At 49.7% G+C, this 17,628-nt stretch overlaps 5 protein-coding genes across 5 annotated transcripts; 3 read left to right on the top strand and 2 right to left on the bottom strand.

Annotated features, from left to right (window-relative positions):
• Positions 1-4: 4 nt before the first annotated feature.
• BJ212DRAFT_539428 (uncharacterized protein) lies at positions 5-2,258 on the top strand. Its single transcript, XM_041343445.1, has 6 exons — positions 5-352; positions 424-502; positions 552-1,081; positions 1,136-1,322; positions 1,374-1,543; positions 1,604-2,258. Exons 1-6 carry the CDS (start codon positions 192-194, stop codon positions 2,034-2,036), a joined length of 1,560 nt encoding a protein of 519 aa, XP_041198335.1. The 5' UTR covers positions 5-191; the 3' UTR covers positions 2,037-2,258.
• BJ212DRAFT_539416 (uncharacterized protein) lies at positions 2,169-3,127 on the top strand. Its single transcript, XM_041343444.1, has 5 exons — positions 2,169-2,446; positions 2,504-2,586; positions 2,647-2,671; positions 2,733-2,799; positions 2,851-3,127. Exons 1-5 carry the CDS (start codon positions 2,300-2,302, stop codon positions 3,000-3,002), a joined length of 474 nt encoding a protein of 157 aa, XP_041198334.1. The 5' UTR covers positions 2,169-2,299; the 3' UTR covers positions 3,003-3,127.
• Positions 3,128-3,155: 28 nt separating this feature from the next.
• On the bottom strand, positions 3,156-4,391 carry BJ212DRAFT_1423754 (putative methyltransferase-domain-containing protein; the record flags this gene model as incomplete). Its single annotated transcript, XM_041337641.1, has 7 exons — positions 3,156-3,370; positions 3,425-3,619; positions 3,668-3,778; positions 3,827-3,928; positions 3,978-4,110; positions 4,170-4,282; positions 4,338-4,391. The coding sequence occupies 7 exons, from the start codon at positions 4,386-4,388 to the stop codon at positions 3,263-3,265; spliced, it is 813 nt and encodes a 270-aa protein (XP_041198333.1). The 3' UTR covers positions 3,156-3,262.
• Positions 4,392-5,195: 804 nt separating this feature from the next.
• On the top strand, positions 5,196-12,108 carry BJ212DRAFT_1260471 (Ion transport protein-domain-containing protein; the record flags this gene model as incomplete). The annotated part of the gene is made up of 22 exons (XM_041330112.1): positions 5,196-5,461; positions 5,513-5,683; positions 5,733-6,354; positions 6,405-6,487; positions 6,543-6,750; positions 6,804-6,893; positions 6,940-7,115; positions 7,170-7,605; positions 7,656-7,941; positions 8,018-8,301; positions 8,350-8,516; positions 8,568-9,617; positions 9,670-9,900; positions 9,951-9,994; positions 10,053-10,317; positions 10,363-10,539; positions 10,592-10,621; positions 10,670-10,781; positions 10,834-11,016; positions 11,068-11,378; positions 11,431-11,880; positions 11,934-12,108. The coding sequence occupies 22 exons, from the start codon at positions 5,196-5,198 to the stop codon at positions 12,106-12,108; spliced, it is 5,817 nt and encodes a 1,938-aa protein (XP_041198332.1).
• Positions 12,109-12,259: 151 nt separating this feature from the next.
• BJ212DRAFT_1475913 (uncharacterized protein) lies at positions 12,260-17,408 on the bottom strand (the record flags this gene model as incomplete). Its single annotated transcript, XM_041339299.1, has 12 exons — positions 12,260-12,810; positions 12,860-13,355; positions 13,413-14,276; positions 14,327-14,896; positions 15,101-15,692; positions 15,955-16,077; positions 16,134-16,508; positions 16,557-16,680; positions 16,752-16,873; positions 16,935-17,018; positions 17,073-17,204; positions 17,260-17,408. 12 exons carry the CDS (start codon positions 17,406-17,408, stop codon positions 12,260-12,262), a joined length of 4,182 nt encoding a protein of 1,393 aa, XP_041198331.1.
• Between the last annotated feature and the right edge of the window lie 220 nt (positions 17,409-17,628).

Below are 17,628 nucleotides of genomic sequence, written 5' to 3'. Positions count from 1 at the left end.
TTACGGTCCGCTTATTGTAACATATCGCAACCGGGGTCGGCGACTTCCGCAGTTATCACGTCCTTCAAAGCTTCAATTCCGTTCACAGCATCCCACCGACTACGATCCGTTCCGCGCTCACTTCTCTATTCAACTAAAGCAAAGCCCGACAATCTGTAGAACTTCTATTCTGCAAATCACAGTACGGTGTCATGTCGTTCCAGCACTTTGGCAAGGGTGCCCTCCGTGTCGCCAAAAATTACACCAAGGGTTACTCAGACACGCAGGCGAAAGTCCGGGATGCAACATCTAATGATCCATGGGGACCATCAGGAACTCAGATGAATGAGATCGCTCAGCTATCATATAATCAGTGCGTGATCGTTAAGCAGTTTACCTGGTGGTCGTGGTTAGCCAGCAGTGCTGATGTGCTGTTGTTCACAGGAATGATTTCGTTGAAATCATGGAAATGCTTGATAAAAGGTTGAATGATAAAGGCAAGAATTGGCGCCATGTATTCAAGGTTAGCTGCCTTGCTTCCGATGGAGGACCCGATTCAAACTCCCTCTCAGTCACTCACCGTGCTGGACTACCTCCTACACGCTGGTTCCGAAAATGTCGTCCTATATTTCCGTGATAATTTATACATCATAAAAACGCTCAAGGAATTCCAATATGTAGATGAAGATGCGAAAGATTGTGGTGCCAATGTCCGGCAGAAGGCCAAAGATATCTCCAACCTTCTCAGTGATCCAGCACGTCTACAGGAGGAGCGCCGGACTCGGGCAAGCATGCGCGACCGAATGATCAGAGGGCAAAGTAATGGTTACGGAGAAGACGACGAAGATGGTGGGAGGAGGAGCTATGCACCTCCTCCTGGAACGCCCCCACGGAAGGCCAACCGTGGCGCCGATCGCGATGAAGACGAGCTCCGTAAGGCGATCGAAGCATCAAAAAAGACTCTTGCGGAGGAACAGGGTCGGAAAGCTGAGGAGCAAGACCTTGCCACAGCAATACGATTAAGTGAGGAAGAGGAGGCGAAAAGACATAAGGCCGTTGAAGACTCAAATGCTCATGCATTATTCGATGACCAAGCGCAAATGTACGTTAGTTCATACGTATGCTTGATTTCAACTGATGGCATTGTCCATTCCAGATCCTCACCAAACGGTTCCAATAGCAACAATCCATTTCCCTTCATCGACCCTACTCCATATGCAACAGGCTTGCAACCTCAGCCCCAGATGCAACCGCAGTATACTGTTCAGCCTCAATACACGATGCAGCCACAGTTTACATCATTTAACCCATATCAACAGCAAGCACAACAGGAAGCAATGCAGGTACGGTAACAACTAGTCTTGTTATGGATTGATTCAACGTTCCATTAATAGGCAGAGTATCTGAGGCAACAACAAGAATGGCTTCGTCAACAGCAAGAAGCCCAAGCTCAAGCTCAAGCACAACAACTAGCCCAACAAGCAGCGCAAGAGGAGTGGCTCCGACAACAACAACTCCAAGCTCAACAGCAGCAAGCCTTATTTGCGCAACCGACTGGATTCGGGTATGTCATTGCTTTATATGGATCATTCGTCGTGGTAATCTCAAATTTTTACTCTTTCAGTTCTAATAATCCCTTCGCTCCTGCTACTTCGCCTATCCCAGTAACATCTGGGACACCAGTCAATGGCACCTCTGGGCCGTCGTTTAATCTTCAAGGAACCTACTCCAACTCGAATGCACCTTCTTACAACTCTTCACCTGTGCCCTCACAAGTATCGTCACCTTCCCCAAGCGTCAGCACATCTACAGGTACAGGTGCAGGTCATGGTGGTCCCAGTCGGGCAGACCAGGAGCACTCGCATCTTGCCAGTCTATTTGCCAACCGTGATGATGGTCAAGATACATTTGGAAATGTCGGCGCACTGCGCTACGGACACACGCAAGCGGGTCTGCTGGCAGCACAGAAGACAGGATTTGGGACCAAAAATAACCCCTTCCATTTGCAGCAGCAGCAACAAGGTCAGAATGCAGAGCAGCCGTTTTTCTCCATCTGAGGAGAGAGGCAGATGGGTAGACGGTGTAGTGTTGATTTATCGCTGGATGATGACTTGGATTGTGATTTTCCATTTGTCCCTACGTGTCTCGGATTTCTGTTGTTGTAATTATTACCTCTTTTCTTTACTTCCTGTGAAATCTTCCGATACCAAATTTTACACTTCTGACATCGATCGTGCTCATACTTTCGCTCGCGAAATTGAGGGAGGCATGAAACCAGCTGCTTGTCAACTGGGCCTAGAGCGGACCGTCTTATTACATAATGACTAATGACATCACTTCTGGTCCGCCCAATTCGCATAGCTCCTCAAGGCCACAAATTCCAAGCACACCGTCCCACACATCCATACCTCACCCAGATTGCGACACCATGGAATCCAACGGCAGTGCTGACTGCGTACTTATTTTGGTACGCTGCTCTTGCGCAAGCAAGTCTACTTGACATGCTCACACAATGAATGAACAGGTCGCCATCATCTTCCCCCCTGCCGCAGCAGCTTTCATCTCAGGCTGCGGCTGTGATCTCTTCGTGAACATCTTGTTGACTTTGTAAGTACTTCTCACCAGCGCTGCAAACTCTGCATTTCCCTCATGCACTGTTACTGCCAGGCTCGGATACTTTCCTGGACTCATCGTGCGGAATTGTGCTCGTCTATGCAATTGTTGTAACTGACTCCTCTTGAACGTATTTGTAGCACGCGCTCTGGCTCATATTCAAGCGTGTAAATGTTCAGCCGCGACATGCTCGGGGTAGCTATCGATGTGAGCACCTGAGAATCTTGCGTATGTCATGTGTGTAACTTGCCCATCCAGACACTGGCGCGGGAACACCTGCCCCGGCGCCCCAGCAAAGTGCTTCACAGCCGCCTGGATATAGTGCCACGAACCAGCCAAGTGCCTCGCAGCCGGCTACAGATGCAGCCACGAGCCAGCCCGCTGATGCTCCTCCAGTCGGCAAGAATTGAGGAATAGCATGGTTAAATACACGCACGTGGTGGAACGAAGTACATTCCGAGGCCACCTGGACTGTAATCCGAGTCATACGAGTAACGTTGATAAATTTCTGTCGAGTTTCGTGCTTTATCACTTGTTTGAATCAATTACTTGCTGGATCTGGATATATGTGTGGTGTGACGAAACTATGTGGCACGCATCATATGAAGTCTTACAAGTGACCAGAGGTGCTGTAGCACTTACCTGGAACCAAATAGACTCTATTGATTTGCTAGATCAGAATTGAGTGAGGAAAATCGCCAGCATCTCCCCTGGTCATCCTCCAACCATGTACTGTAGCACGAACTTTCTCTTCGCCTGGATCTTCCGGGAACATGGGCTGTGCAATATCGAGCCATCAGAAAAGAGTCCATCAATGTGTGGATCAACAAACCGGATATTTGTGCGTTACTATCTCCTCGCAAACCCAGCCTGCACCCTGAGCTTTGCGGAAAAATTCAAGATCCCTGTCTGCCAAATGCGGTCGATGATGGGAGTAGAAAACCAGCACGCATGGTACGATTGAAGCGTCATCGCTTGCGGAGCGAGAAGTCAAGCACATGTCGCAAGATTTCAATAATGCATCATGCTACGTGCGTTAAGACATCGATGATTAAATGGTACACAACGATCTTACCTGTGAGTGATTAAAGATTAGGTCTGATAATATGATTAAGTGATATCCTGTCGAGGCATCCTTTGGGAGTGCTCGCATTATGTTGTCTACGGGATGGCCCCAGATATATCCCTGAAAAAATGAGCAACCAGGTAAGCCACGGGTGCTCCCTCAAAATACCTGAGTCTCAACATGATCCTGCTCATCAGGAGACAGATTTTGACTGGCGTTGAACTCTAAGTTATCAATGAGTACCGCTTCCGGGTAATCTGTCAGTACAACCTGTTCGATGAGTGAGGCAAGGCGATGAAACTGGTGTGGATGTTCAAACTTTTTTAGCACCGTTCTGTGCTGCAACGAGTCCTGGGAGACCTCCACCAGCTCCGAGTTCGAGTACGCAGCGATTGCGTGCTATCTCTGGATTTGAATCTATATATGATGCAAATGCTAATGCTGCATTCCATCTGGATTGAATGGAAAGAATTAGTAGCGTTTTGTGGGTGCAGGGTCAGAATAGCAGTACAGATGATGAGCCCATAGCGGATGCGATCCTACCAGGCGGATTTTAAGATCGGGAAAGGCGTTTCGAGTACATGTTGCAAAGGTTGGCGGGGGTGTTGGTGGACGCGGAGGTTCCTATAGTTGAACGAATAAAATAATCTTTTGAGTGGTAGCATCTATTAGCACAAACCGTGAAAACATCGCCGAGAGAAAGATCCTCCAAGTCTTCACCGTCTTGCATTACTTATGAGGAATAAACCTGTAAGAACGATCAAATCTTGATCTAGTGTTTCAGTGATCCGAATTGAGTATATGTTTCTCAGGATAATATATTTGTTGTCGATGAACATTTCTTTCAAGTCTCGACGTTTTGTTGACAGTAAGGCACGCGCATGATATGGATGGCCAGCATTTGGACGGCCAACACCATCCATCTCTCAGTCATTCAACCCAAAGTTCTTCTTCTTCCGCTATCGACTTAACTGTTACTATCACAGGCCTTGCCACTTCAGCTCCTCCGAGTCCGAGTCCAAGTCCGTCTCCGACACTTCATCCTTCAGTGAATGGTGGTCGTTCTGTTGCTCGCAGACGAACGAGCTGGGCAAGTTTAGACATAGGGCAGGATCCCTTGCGCCCGAATCTTTCAATAACTGCGGAGGCGGGTCCGTCAAGAACATCGTCTCGGTCATTTACTCCGGATGAGAACCCAGTTTATTCTCCTGACAATGGATTCTTTGCAAATACATTAGCGTACAATATGAATTCGATTTACAACGACTCGCCTTATACTACTGCACAAGCTGGTCCATCCTCCGCTTCGCTAATGTCAACTCCAGAGTCTGACCTTGACTCATCCAAGGAAGGAGACGATATCCATCTCACTGGCACCAGCTCTCGATGGAAATTTGCAAATGGGAGATGGGATAGTACTAATGATTTGACCATCGACTCCGAGCGCACGGGAAGTGCAGGCTCCACCAGGCGGAGGACGCTGCGGTACAATCCCTCACCTTCCCCTCTCAAGCAAACGGGCTCAGCGTTCAGGGTGATGTCAAAGCGTCTTCGACGCGCGTCTCTTCGCGTCGTTAACCTTACTGGACACGTCTTGGACAATTCCATCCGCATACCGGACGAAGACTTCGACGATGGCGAGTACTCTCCCACGCAGGATAACAAGGGACCCTTCGAAGAGCAATGGAACGAAGAACAAGTTTCCTTCACCAGAAAGCTGTCTCCCTTACGTGGGCGCACTCTCTGTTTCTTAGAGTCCTCAAGCACATTTCGTCTTCGCCTTTATCGCTTCCTTTCTCACCCGTAGGCCTCTTCTAGGCTTCTCCCACCTAACAATATTAATCATTCCCGCAGATGGACCGAACCTCTGATACTTTGTTTGATAATTCTTAATGCTTGTGTATTGATATCTCAAGCGTCTCACTCGGTCCTTCTTCCCTCGGGACAGTCCATGCCGACCCCACAGAGGGGTTTCTTTTTTGCTTGGGAGGATTATGTTCTTTTTGGGTTGTTCATCCTATTCACGTAGGTCTCATGCTGGTCGCCATCCCCTCAGCCTGATCCCTCCTGTTAGGTTTGAAGCAGTTGCGCGAATATGCGTTTCTGGATTTCTGCTAGATCCCGAAGTTCCAATATCAGCTTTCTTTGCATCTTCGATATCACCAATAACCTCCACGTCGACTTCGAGGGTCGGTTCTTCCGCGTCCAGTTTCTTGTCACGTGGCCTCTCCTTAAGGTTCTTCTATGATCGTATATCGCGGCCTTTCAAACTCTCCGAGGCTACCCCTTCACGCTCGATGCCTGACGTAGTAGCTGGTCCAAACAATTTGCCTCACGACGTTTCGCGTCAAGAAAAACAGGCTATTGTAGATGAGCCTTCTTCACGCGCTCATCTCCGAAATCCATCACAGCCAACTTTCTTCTCCTGTGCCCTTCGGTCAGACCAAACGCCCCCGGACGCGATCTCGTTGCCATTCCGACTAAACATCGATAACGCACGCGACAAGGTGAATCGTAACATCCCATACTTGCGCCAAAGCTGGGGAAGAATAGACTTTATCGCCATTCTCAGCTTCTGGTTGAGCTTTGCACTCGATATGGCAGGCGTGGAGCGCGGGTCCCATCATGTCGCTGCGTTCAGAGCGATGACTGTACTGCGAATCGCAAGACTTCTCGCTATTACTTCTGGAACCACTGTGAGTTTTCGCACGGCATTTTATGTATGGGCCCTTACACTATTCTACAGACAATCATGCATTCACTGAAGATCGCTCGGCCACTGCTTACTAACGTGGCATACTTTGTTGTCTTCGCTGCGACGCTATTCTCGTGAGTCTATCCGGTCTCTCCCAGAATGCTTATCGAACATAAGTCATCCTCTAAGGATAATTGGAATCCAATCTTTCAAGGGCTCTTTTCGACGGAATTGTTATCTTCAGCCCACCCTGGGAGAAAATCAAACACAAATATCCCACTTCTGCGGTGGTTACATCGACCCGAGTACCTTGAACGTCTTTCCTTATATACAATTGGACGGTACGCCAGGCCCCGCGGCCAAAGGTTTTATCTGCCCTCTGGGCCAGATTTGTCAGGTTCGTCGCTCGGAGTTTTTTCGACAGACGACGATCTCATAAATTCGAGTCAGGAGGGAGACAATCCATACAATGGCATCCAGAGCTTTGACAATATTTATTACGCTGCACTTCAAGTTGTCGTTGTGGCCTCAGCCAATGGTGTACGTGTTCTTTATCCGTATTTCTGTCGCGCTAATTTCCTCTCAGTGGTCCCCTATCATGTATTCGATCATCGACGCCGAGTTTTTCGTCTCCTGTTTCTTTTTCATCGTCTGCATCCTCGTATTGAACATCTGGCTTATCAATCTATTCGTCGCCGTGATCACGAACACGTTCTATGCCATACGTGCGGATACGCAGAAGAGTGCCTTCGGTGCCGCACCGTACGTTTCTTGACTTTTACATATGCTAATGTTAATGTCGTTCCAATTTCACAGACTAGGACCTGTCGTCGAAGAGCGAGAAGAGGGTTGGCTGAACGGGAAACACGTTTCCCAGAACAACTCGCTCAAGGAATTCTATACCAATACGCGCTGGTGCTGGGTATTTCTGGCTCTCGCGTCGCTCGTCGTACAAGCTACCGCCAGTGCTGACATGAGTGACCTGCATCAACAGATACTTGATAAGTCAGAGCTAGCGCTTACAGTGGCTTTCGACATCGAGATCATCATACGCATCATAGTAGAGCTCCCAGCTTGGCGAAGGTTCTTCCAGCATGGGAATAACTGGCTGGATCTTGTGTTGGCTGTAGGGTCGAGCATCATTCAGATTCCGGCCATTCATAACTCGGAGCTATACCCCTGGTTGACGATATTCCAACTGGGGAGGTTCTACAGGGTGATTCTAGAGTTCCCGAGAATGAGGCCGCTCATGGTGAGGCTAGTCGCCATCCGAACATCTGACAGACAACTAAATCACCTCAGCTCACAGTTTTTGGGAACTTGTACGGCCTAGTGAATATGACACTTTTCTTGCTGCTCGTCAACCTCCTTGCCGCGTTGGTCTGCGTGCAGCTCATTCGCGGTGATATGCCTGACTCGATTGCGTTGAATTTCGGACAGTTGTGGACTTCGTTCCTTGCCATGTACCAGCTCTTTTCCTCCGAGAATTGGACGAACGTCTTGTACTCGGCGGCAGCTGCGGAGATTCCCCTGGGGCAGGCGGTGATCGTGGTTGTTTTCTTATGCTCTTGGCTTATATTCGCAAATTGTAAGTCACCCAAAGTGTTCATGCGTATCAGTGCCTTCCTTCGTTGACGCTCATTGACGCTCATTGTTTTCTCCAGTCATCGTGATGCAGATGTTTATCGCTGTCATTAACGAGAACTTCAGCGTCGCAGAGGAAACGAAGAAGAGTAAACAGGCATCTGACTACTGGGCTCAACAACACCCGCAAAGGGTTATGCACAACAGTTGGACTCGCAAGTTGAATCCGTATCGATGGATCAAGGCAGATCCCGTTCGCATCAAGGTCGAAAACCTTCCTTCAAATCTGGTCTTGCCGATACAGAAGACGCTTGTGCAAGATTACGGGGTTATTGGAAAGGACAGCCGAAACGGGCCTGTATGGGTTTTTGAGTGTCTGAGATGACAGGCTACTGACATTTGAATGCGACAGAACCCCGTTCAGTTGAAGGGTGCAAGGCATCTCCCTTCGAAATCGTTGACAATGCTTCAACAGCTATTTTCTGGGACTACGAGTTCTAATGACGTGCCGTTGGTGGCCCTGCGACAGAGCCGTCGTGAGTCGACAGCTGTCCAAGACGAAGAGACAGAGCGTTATCTGTGAGCATTCTGGCACCTGTAAGTGGCAGCTTTGCTCATATGAGCTTGTAGCGATATTCTCGCCAATGGCGCCGACGCAACTGAGGACGACCATGATGAGCGCTCCGAGCGGAAGGCGCAGAAGGCGGACTTCATTATTGACCACCCGACGTATGACAAGACCTTTTGGCTTTTCTCGCAGGAAGATCGTCTGCGGAATATGTGCCAAAAGGTTGTCAAGCCTGCTGGCGGAGAGCGCCTATTCGGAACCCCACCCTCCGACGTTGCCCATACGCTGTTCCAGCTCCTGATCTTGTTGACTGTGCTTGGTGGTATCATCACGGAGGGCGTAGCTACCCCTTTGTACCGGCGCAATTACTACATGGAGCACGGTATGGTGCGTGGTACTTGGTTCAACATCGCCGAAGTTGCGTTCGGCGTTCCTTTCCTAGTCGAATTCATTATCAAGATAATTGCTGATGGTTTCTTGTTCACTCCAAACGCCTACGTCAAGAGCATATGGAACATTTTGGACTTCATTATACTCATCGGTATCCTAGTGAACTTGTCATTCACCCTCATTTTCGTCAGCGGATTGACCCGTTCCATCCACGCACTCAAGGCTCTTCGAGCTCTTCGCCTCGTGACTTTGATCGAGAACATGCGAAACACATTCGAATCCCTCATTATTTCCGGGGCAACTCGTATCTTGGATGCCGCTATCTTGGCGATCCTGTATCTGATTCCCTTTAGCGTTTGGGGCGTCAACATCTTTGCAGGATTGATGAATGAGTGCAACGATACCAATGTCCAAGGCGGCATCAATGATTGCACCAACGAGTTTGTCAACACAATATACGGCACCTCTTTTGGATATTTGGCCCCTCATGCCTGGGACAATCCCTCACCTTCCACGACGTTCTCCTTCGACAACTTCCGATCCTCGATGCTCATTCTTTTTGAGATTGTATCATTGGAAGGGTGGATCGATGTTATGACGGTCGCGATGAGTATTACTGGGAAGGATCAACAACCGCAGGTCGACGTTTCGCAGATCAATGCCATTTTCTTCGTGATCTACAATTTGCTTGGAGGCGTCGTGATTCTGACTCTTTTCGTCAGGTGAGACTTGTCCTTTGTGGATCACCAATCTGTTGGCTTACGGCTTACTTAGTATCATTATCGGCAACTTCTCATCTAAGACCGGCTCTGCATTCCTGACTCAACCTCAGCGAGAATGGATTGACCTGCAGAAACTGATCAAACGCCAGAAACCATCGAAGCATCCTCAGACTCGACCTACTCAGCCATTTCGAGGATGGTGCTATGATCGTGCAATTCACAAGCATGGCTGGTGGACACGAATGATGACGTGCTTCTTTGTCGTACAAATTATTGTTCTCATGTTTGTGTCTCTTGCTTTACTGGTTAGTTATCTAGACTCATGTTTTTCAGGACGCAAACATTTACAGTCCAAGTAGCTGTTGCAAAATTTCAAGGTTAGTCATCGGTTTGATTGCATTTCCTTTCGGCGCCTCTCAATGTAACTCTTTTCAGATGACTTCTCGCTCATCATCACAATGATGTATGTCGTTGATATCGCAGTCAGGTTCTACGGTGTTGGGTGGAGGAGTTTCCGAGCCAACGGGTGGAATTTGTTCGATGTTGTGGTGGCTGGTGGCAGTTTCATCACGACGTTAGTTGTCCGGTTTGGGTATATGGGTTTCGTCGTCGAGCAGCTACAGAAGTTGTTCCTCGTCAGCATCGCGTTCAAGCTCGTGCAGAGGACCAACAGCCTTAATCAACTCTTCAAGACTGTGATGTAAGTGGGGCGATCAGGTTTTGATTAACTGCTGACTTTTTACAGGGCGAGCTTGCCCGTCATTTTGAACCTCCTGGGCCTGTGGTTCATCCTTTTTATCTTCTTTGCCATCATGTACATGGAGGTTTTTGGCCTGACAAAATGGTACTCTGCAGAAACTCACACTCAGAACTACCAAACCATGGGTTCGGCACTCGTGATGCTCGCATTCATGAGTACGGGGTAGGTATTTTCAACGCTTTCTCATGATGTTTTCTAAAATATCTACTCGTAGCGAGGGCTGGAACCAATACATGCATGACTAGTACGTAATCAAAGAGTCCCTTTTCTGATGAAATTGACGCCGGTTTAGCACTCTGGCGTATCCGCGGTGCACTATCAAAGCTGATGGACTGGTCGAAACAGATTGTGGAAGTACTTCTTGGGCGTTCTCCCTCTTCATCGCTTGGAACCTGCTGAGCATGGTGTGTGAACCTTGGTCATTTCGCGTGTGCTTCCTGATGCTATCCCGAACAGTATATATTCCTGAACATGTTTACTGGAGTCATGGTGCAGAGTTTCTCTTACGTTTTCCAGTCCACTGGCGGAGCAAAGGCCATCACTCGTGAAGAAATCCGTTCGTTCAAGAAAACGTGGGCGGAGTATTCCAATCCAAAAACTGGGCTGCTCGAACGAAGTCAATTGGTTCCCTTCCTAGGCGTGAGTTCCGTGCGACGTAATGTTCACGAGACTTATTGAGTTATATTTCAGAAATTGAATGGGATTTTCGAGGTTCGCATATACCCGACCGAGTACTCCGTTTCGTCCATTGTCTCGACGTGTAAAGACATCCAGAAGATTGTGACGAAAAAAGGGACGGAAGAGACGACATTGAATCCACGGAAAGTAAACAAGGTGCTGAGGAAGATCGACTTCGACGTTATAAGACAGCGAAGAGCAGTTTATTGCCGACTATTTCATGAAGCCAGTGTTATTGAAAGCCATGGCGAAGGCATCTCGTTCACTGACATGCTTTTCCTTTTGGCTCACCATAAACTGATTGTGGACCGCGACGCACTAGAGTGGGTTTATTAATTTGCTTGTGATGCTATTACAGTTCTGACTACAAGGCAGGCTGAAGGATCTTATCGTGAGGCAAGGGACGAACAAACTTGTCTCAGATTTAGTGAACCTCGACCGTGTTCATTCTTTGCTAAAAATGATATCACTGCGACGAAGATATTTGGCCGAGCGAGAAATAACACTTAACGCGCAGAGGGGTAAGCTGCTCTTCGGCGTCATCAATATCGTAGATGATGATCTAATGGGTATTGTAGACATTCCCGCTATTCAAGTGGACCCTGCACCGTCCACTCCGCCCCCATTAACTCGCGATATCACTTCACCGCATAGTGACCGCGGCCGTTCAGACAACAGCCCTTCTAGCCCAACTCCTTCTCCCCGAACTCTTGGCCCTTCCCCGGAGTTCAATGCCTGGGATCATTCCTTCCGAACTAGTCTTCAGCGCTCCCGCAGAATAAGCGATGTCAGCATGCTTTCTGCCGACATGGGTCACGGTTACTGGTTCGTACTAATCGTCGTTCTTACTAAATACTCTATTGATAGGTTTGACGCAGGAGGGATAATTCATTAGACATCGGTGATCAAGCAGACATTGTGTCATCCATGCAGCGTTCTATATGGGGCGGTATGCTATTGGTCTTTAAACCTCGTCGATTGCCTGACTTCCGCCCCCAGAGATCATGCAGCAAGCTGCAGAAGAGGATGCTTAACTCGATCTTATTATTTTAACTAAATGATGGACATCGTGGGACATTTTGCGGACACTGACTACATTGCATGTGTACTCCCAACAATCAACACACTCACTTGTATGGTATTGGATAGAAATAGATGCATATGATGGTAAAACAACATGGTGCGATATACAAGCATACAGTATCTATGCCTGGCCCTGGACTCTCCGGGATTTCCACACCTTCTTCTCCTGAACAGTCTCGAATCCATCATCATTCTTCCTGGGTTCAGGCAGTGGGGCGTTACGAGATGTGAGAGGGGTAGGAGGGACAGGAGATGCAGTCCGAGCGGGTGCGGCAGCCGGAGCTTTCGCTTGGCGATCTCTCCAGCCTCCGGCGGCACCACTAAATGCACCAGGTCGGTATGCGCCTGTGGTAGAAGGAGCAGGGGCAGAGGGCAGAGGGCTTTCAACCCGTGGTGGTGTGGATACAGCAGCGGTAACACGTGTGGGTGCAGAAGGCGCTCCTCCACGCCGCCAAGTCCCTTGGGGCTGCGCTGGTTGCGCTGCTACTTGGCTACGCTGCTCTGCGCGGCGTTGAGCAGCATGTGCTTCAGCCTCAGCCTCGCGTTCGGCACGTTTCCTTGCCTCCTCTTGAGTTTTGGCACGCTCCTCTTCCCGTTTCCTGCGTACTTCGGCGGCTTTCTCTTTCTCTTCCCGTTCCTTGGCCTCGGCCTCTTCCTCGGCTGCGCGCCGCTCTGAGAAAATATGAGAAAACGACGACTATATGCGATCAAGTACACTCACCAGCTTCTAATCGAGCCTCTTCTTCCTCCCGTTCTCTGCGAATTCTCTCAGCGTCAAGACGCTCTTGCTCTTCCTTGTCTTTCATCTTCTGATGTGCAGCCCGCATCTTCTCCTTCTCCTCCTCAATTCTCCTGCGTGACTCCGCGAGCTTGCCTGTGTGCTCTTCACTCCGCTGTGCAATGATGAACTCCTTCCTTTGTTGATAATCCTGCGTCATACGGCTCAAGCGTTTCTTGGAAGTCATGTCCTCCTGGAATGCCTGGCGAGCGCCCTCAATACGTGAGCGCTGAAGCGTTTCGAAGATTGTGCGGTCGGTGGTTTGCTGTTCCGCGTAGTCCTCTGCAAGGAGCGGTCGCTCTTCCTTGCGGTACGCACGCTCGATGTGGTCGATTCGCTTGGCAGCGGTGCGCAAACGCTGATTGAGCTCTTTCTTCTCGCGTTCGAGCTGCTCGACTTGCATGCGCATGAGTGAATCTGTCGATAGATCTTCCATTTCCTGTGGACAGTCATGTCAGTAACCCTCAAGTAGATGGTTTGAAAAAGGGATACACACGTCCACCGACACTTTCAGGTTGCCCTTCTTGATCAGCGTCTGTGCGAGCTTCTTGGCTTCCTCTGCACGAATAGAATCCACCTCTTTCTGTGCGCGTTCCCGCTCCTTCTTTGCCATCTCGAGCTTGGCGCGTCGCACTTCTTCATCCTTCTCGCGCCGCGTCGTTTCTGCACGACGGCTGGCCTCCTCCTTCTCCTTGCGAGCAGAGAGCTCAGAGAGGAGCTCGCGGCGACGCGCAACGAGTGCACGACGGAGCGACAGCGCATGCCGCTCGGCGTTCGCAGCCGCAACAAGCTCCGCAAACTTGGCATGTTGCGCAGCTTCTTCTTCCTCAGGAGAAAGTTGGGGCGGAGGGTACAGAACTGCAAGGGAATTGTGCAGTGTCACCGCAAGCGTGCTCAGCCGTGTGCGCACAAGCTCTGCGGTGCCGGGCTGGACACTTGCCTCTGTGTTGGTGCTCGTAGACGGGATGGGGTCCTCTGAGCTGACTACGAAACCCTCGTCGATGAAGGTGATTGTGCCAGTGGCGTGGTCGACATATACGTTGCGCTCACCACGGCGTGCACAGCCCATGAGGAACGCCTCAACCTGCTCTGGACCGAGCCCCTCGAGGGGTGTGACGAGTTCGAGGAGCGAGGCGATGCTGAGGGTGGAATAAACTTGAGAAAGTTGTGCAAGCAGGCGGGAGAGCAGTGCACGTTCCAGGAGGGAGCGGTAGCCGAAGTATGGTGTATCTGGAGCACACAGTTCTGCGAGAAGCGGGGCGGTGGAGGAGCAAAGCGTCAGGGGATCGAATGAAGCTTCGAGGAGCATGTACAGAGACTTGATGGGTGCTGGGGAAAGATGGAGGACGTCACGGGAAAGCTGTGAATGGTTAAACATACATTCAGTTCAAAGACGACAAATATACGTACGGCATCTTTGATCAGCCCGGCGCGAGTGGGTGCTCTGGTGAGACCAAGAAGAGCAGTGAGGCGCGACGTTTTACTCTTGCCATCCTCATCTTCAACCTGTAGACCAACAGGGACGGCCAAGGCACTGACTAGTACCTGGCCGGCGAGTTTTGTCATCTCTTCTTCGCTCTTTCCCCCAATGCTAGTAACAATTGCGTGATACCGACCCCATGCAGCAGCATGATAGAGAGCATTTCCGCTCATCAAGAAAATCTTAGTCAACTTTTCATAATAGTTTGCCATCATCGCCGGACGGGGAGCCTTTTTTGCCATTGTGAGTAGATTGTGTACATCTTCGACACTGCGGAATGCCTCCTGCCAAAGCTCGAGTTCGACGGAAGTATTGAGCTGAGCGAACCGGGTGTCGAGATGATGTTGCAGTGTCTCCGCATCCGATAGGTTGATAGCATGTGTTTGATGCGCATATTTTGCGACATTAGAAAGGTGCAGTCGGAGAGTTTCACAAAGTCTCCGGAACTCGACTTTCCGTTGGTGTTTTAGGCAGAAACGGAAAGCTTGCTGTGCAACTTGCTGGAGAATTCATGTTAGAGAATATGGAATCAGGGTCGTCCCGCATTATGCCTGAGGCGATCATGATGAAGACCACGAGGCGCTAATACCTGCCTAAACCAGTAGCCTTCCCTTCAGGAAGCATATGAAGGACCGAAATATACAGAAGGAATGGAACTGCTCTCCAAAGGCGTATGCGGGTAGCCAAGAGAAAAATGAGCTCACCTGATAGATAACCTCCAGCCGAGCATTATTCTTGAGAGTCTCGAGTGATGTACGATAGCTCTCCCACAGGAATTTGAGCCAGGGTGTGACGAGTGCACGATCCGTGCGGTCCTTGCTCTGATCACCGCTAACCGCGCCGAGGAGAATGCTTTCAGGCGTTTCGCTTGCCTCAAGATCGTCGACATCAACAGGTCCGGTGACTTTGTCTGCTTTCTCCTGCGCCTCATGGACTTTTGCATCTGAGAGCTGAATAAAACGGTTAATGACAACTTCGATGCTTCCAACGCTCGAATTTTGGGCGATGTTCTTGTATTGCATGAGGCCCTCTTTGGCAGTACGGCCTTTACGCATATCGACGCAAAGCTCGACGAAGCGGATCACGATTGGCTCGAGCGTAGCGAGTGGTGTCGAGCGGAAGCGTTTTGAAGAGAACATCTCTACGAGCGACTGAAGAGCCGCATGAGACTGACCAACAGAGACGAGGCCCTCTGCTTGCTTGAGCACGGCCTCGGGTTTTGTGAACGGCGCCATGATTGGGCTGTGGGTTGTTAGTTGTGTTTGTCCAAGACCAACGGGCAGTACGTCGTACGCACTGTTCAAGTGAGTTTCGAGTGTGACTTTTCCCACTCGAGTGTCTTGTACAGCTCTTTGAGTTCGCTGTGAGTCGGGGTAATAGGCCTACTTGATATCGGTACCGTTAATGACAAGGAAAAAAACTAAGTTCAGTGGCACCGTGGGAAATATTATCCAATTTGGACTGCAACTCGAAATTGTGGACGTCGTAATTTTACAAGGCTACTGCAATGAATACATCTATCTCATCTTCAACTAGCTACTTTTCACTTCAAACCCACCGTTGAACAACGACACTGTTAGCTAGTCCAGCACCTTCGATTGTTTGAGTGTCATCTTCCAAGGTACGATTAGGGAATGTCGTTCCAATCGTATACGGGCGTGACAAATTCTCGGGACGGGAACTATGAAGAAATATTGAGTGTCCCGGGCAAGTCTCCAAGGGCTAAACACAACGTACGCATTGATGAACGAGCGAAGATCACCAACGGTATGCGTGAGGTTCATCCTGCACGGCATACGCGTGCCATCTGCCAGACGGATCTGCACGCTCGTAGTAGGCTGTGTTTGGTCGACCTCGAAGCGGGTGTTAATATTGTGCCTCTCGGCGCCGGCACTGGAACTAGCGGCACTGCTGCTGCCAGACGGGAATGATCCTGGCATCAAAGGTGCTGCACCGGAGGTAGTAACAGCAGGAGTTGGTGCACCAAGCCTCTGTCCAGATCCTGAAAAGTTTCCCCTCTTGGGGGGCACATATTCCTCGCTAAGCCGGGTTGCCACGTTGAGGTTGACACGTTGCCCAGGTGTGACGTTCATGAATGATATGGGCGCGGTACTGTAAAGAATGAGGACGGAAATATTATGATGACAGAATTTAACATACCCTTGCTGGATGGACCTCAAAAGCTCCTGATTACCGGGTTCGTCATATCGCATCAGTGGTCCATCCTCGAGGCTGAACCCGTCTCTCCAAAGATGCAGGTGCCGAACAACGATGTCATCTTCATCTTTATATAGAGTACCACCAGGTCAGCCATAGGTAACAACCACTAGAACAGCAAGCGGTAGTAAAACCCACCATCTTCTGCAGTCGGATCTGGCACGTATGAGCTCTCCACTTCGTCACTTCCGAGTGTATGCCCGCCGCCACTGAAAGGTCCAGCTGCTCTCCGGGCACCAGGTAGAGGTGCCATCCCACCCCTTCAAAACACGGAAACCTTAGTCAAGATTAAAATTTTGATGCAGGCGCTGAACGACGTACTCTGCAGCCTGCCTCAAGATATCTCTCACGAGGCGCCCACCAGGACGAGCACTGGTAGAGTTAGGGTTCTGCACTGAAATACCACTACCCAGCTGGTGAGCTCAAATTCTATTAAGCAAGGATCAAACTTCTACACACCTCCGTTCGCCACCTGCAAACCAGTTCTCACCCTCTTTGTTCTCGTCGTCATTGTCGTCGTTGTCCTGTGGTCCTCCTGGCATCCTGACACTATCAGATGTAGGGAGATTCGAAAGATTTCCAAATCCACCCCTACCGACATTTAATGTTCAGATAATTGTCAAAGATAACGATGCTGGAAGCGCACCGAGATGAGGATGAGGAGTTCCTGCTAGAGTTGTTGGTCCCACTCCAGTCTCCAACCCGACCCACACGAGGTGCAGATGGCCTGCCCCATCCAGCGGGTAGACGCTCACTGTTCTGGTTTCCTCCAAGAGATTGTCCTCCGCCTGACATCGTTCAAGTTAATGATGTCGATCTATATGATCACGATGAGTCTAAACTTAATATTTACTACGCGTCCCACTGGTGCGTATTACATAAGAAAATAAATTCGGTGACTTCCTGGAAAGACGTGGCCACTAGGGAGATGCAAAGACCCGGGTCACCAGCAACATTGCGTATAACATTGTCGACGGCTGTCCCACGTCATCGAAACAGGACCCTCCACCTGTTA

Source organism: Suillus subaureus, assembly GCF_016647635.1.
Source record: "Suillus subaureus strain MN1 chromosome Unknown BJ212scaffold_3, whole genome shotgun sequence".
Lineage (NCBI taxonomy): Eukaryota > Fungi > Basidiomycota > Agaricomycetes > Boletales > Suillaceae > Suillus > Suillus subaureus.
Note: the sequence above shows the minus strand (reverse complement) of the source record. Positions and strands in the feature narration are given on the sequence as shown.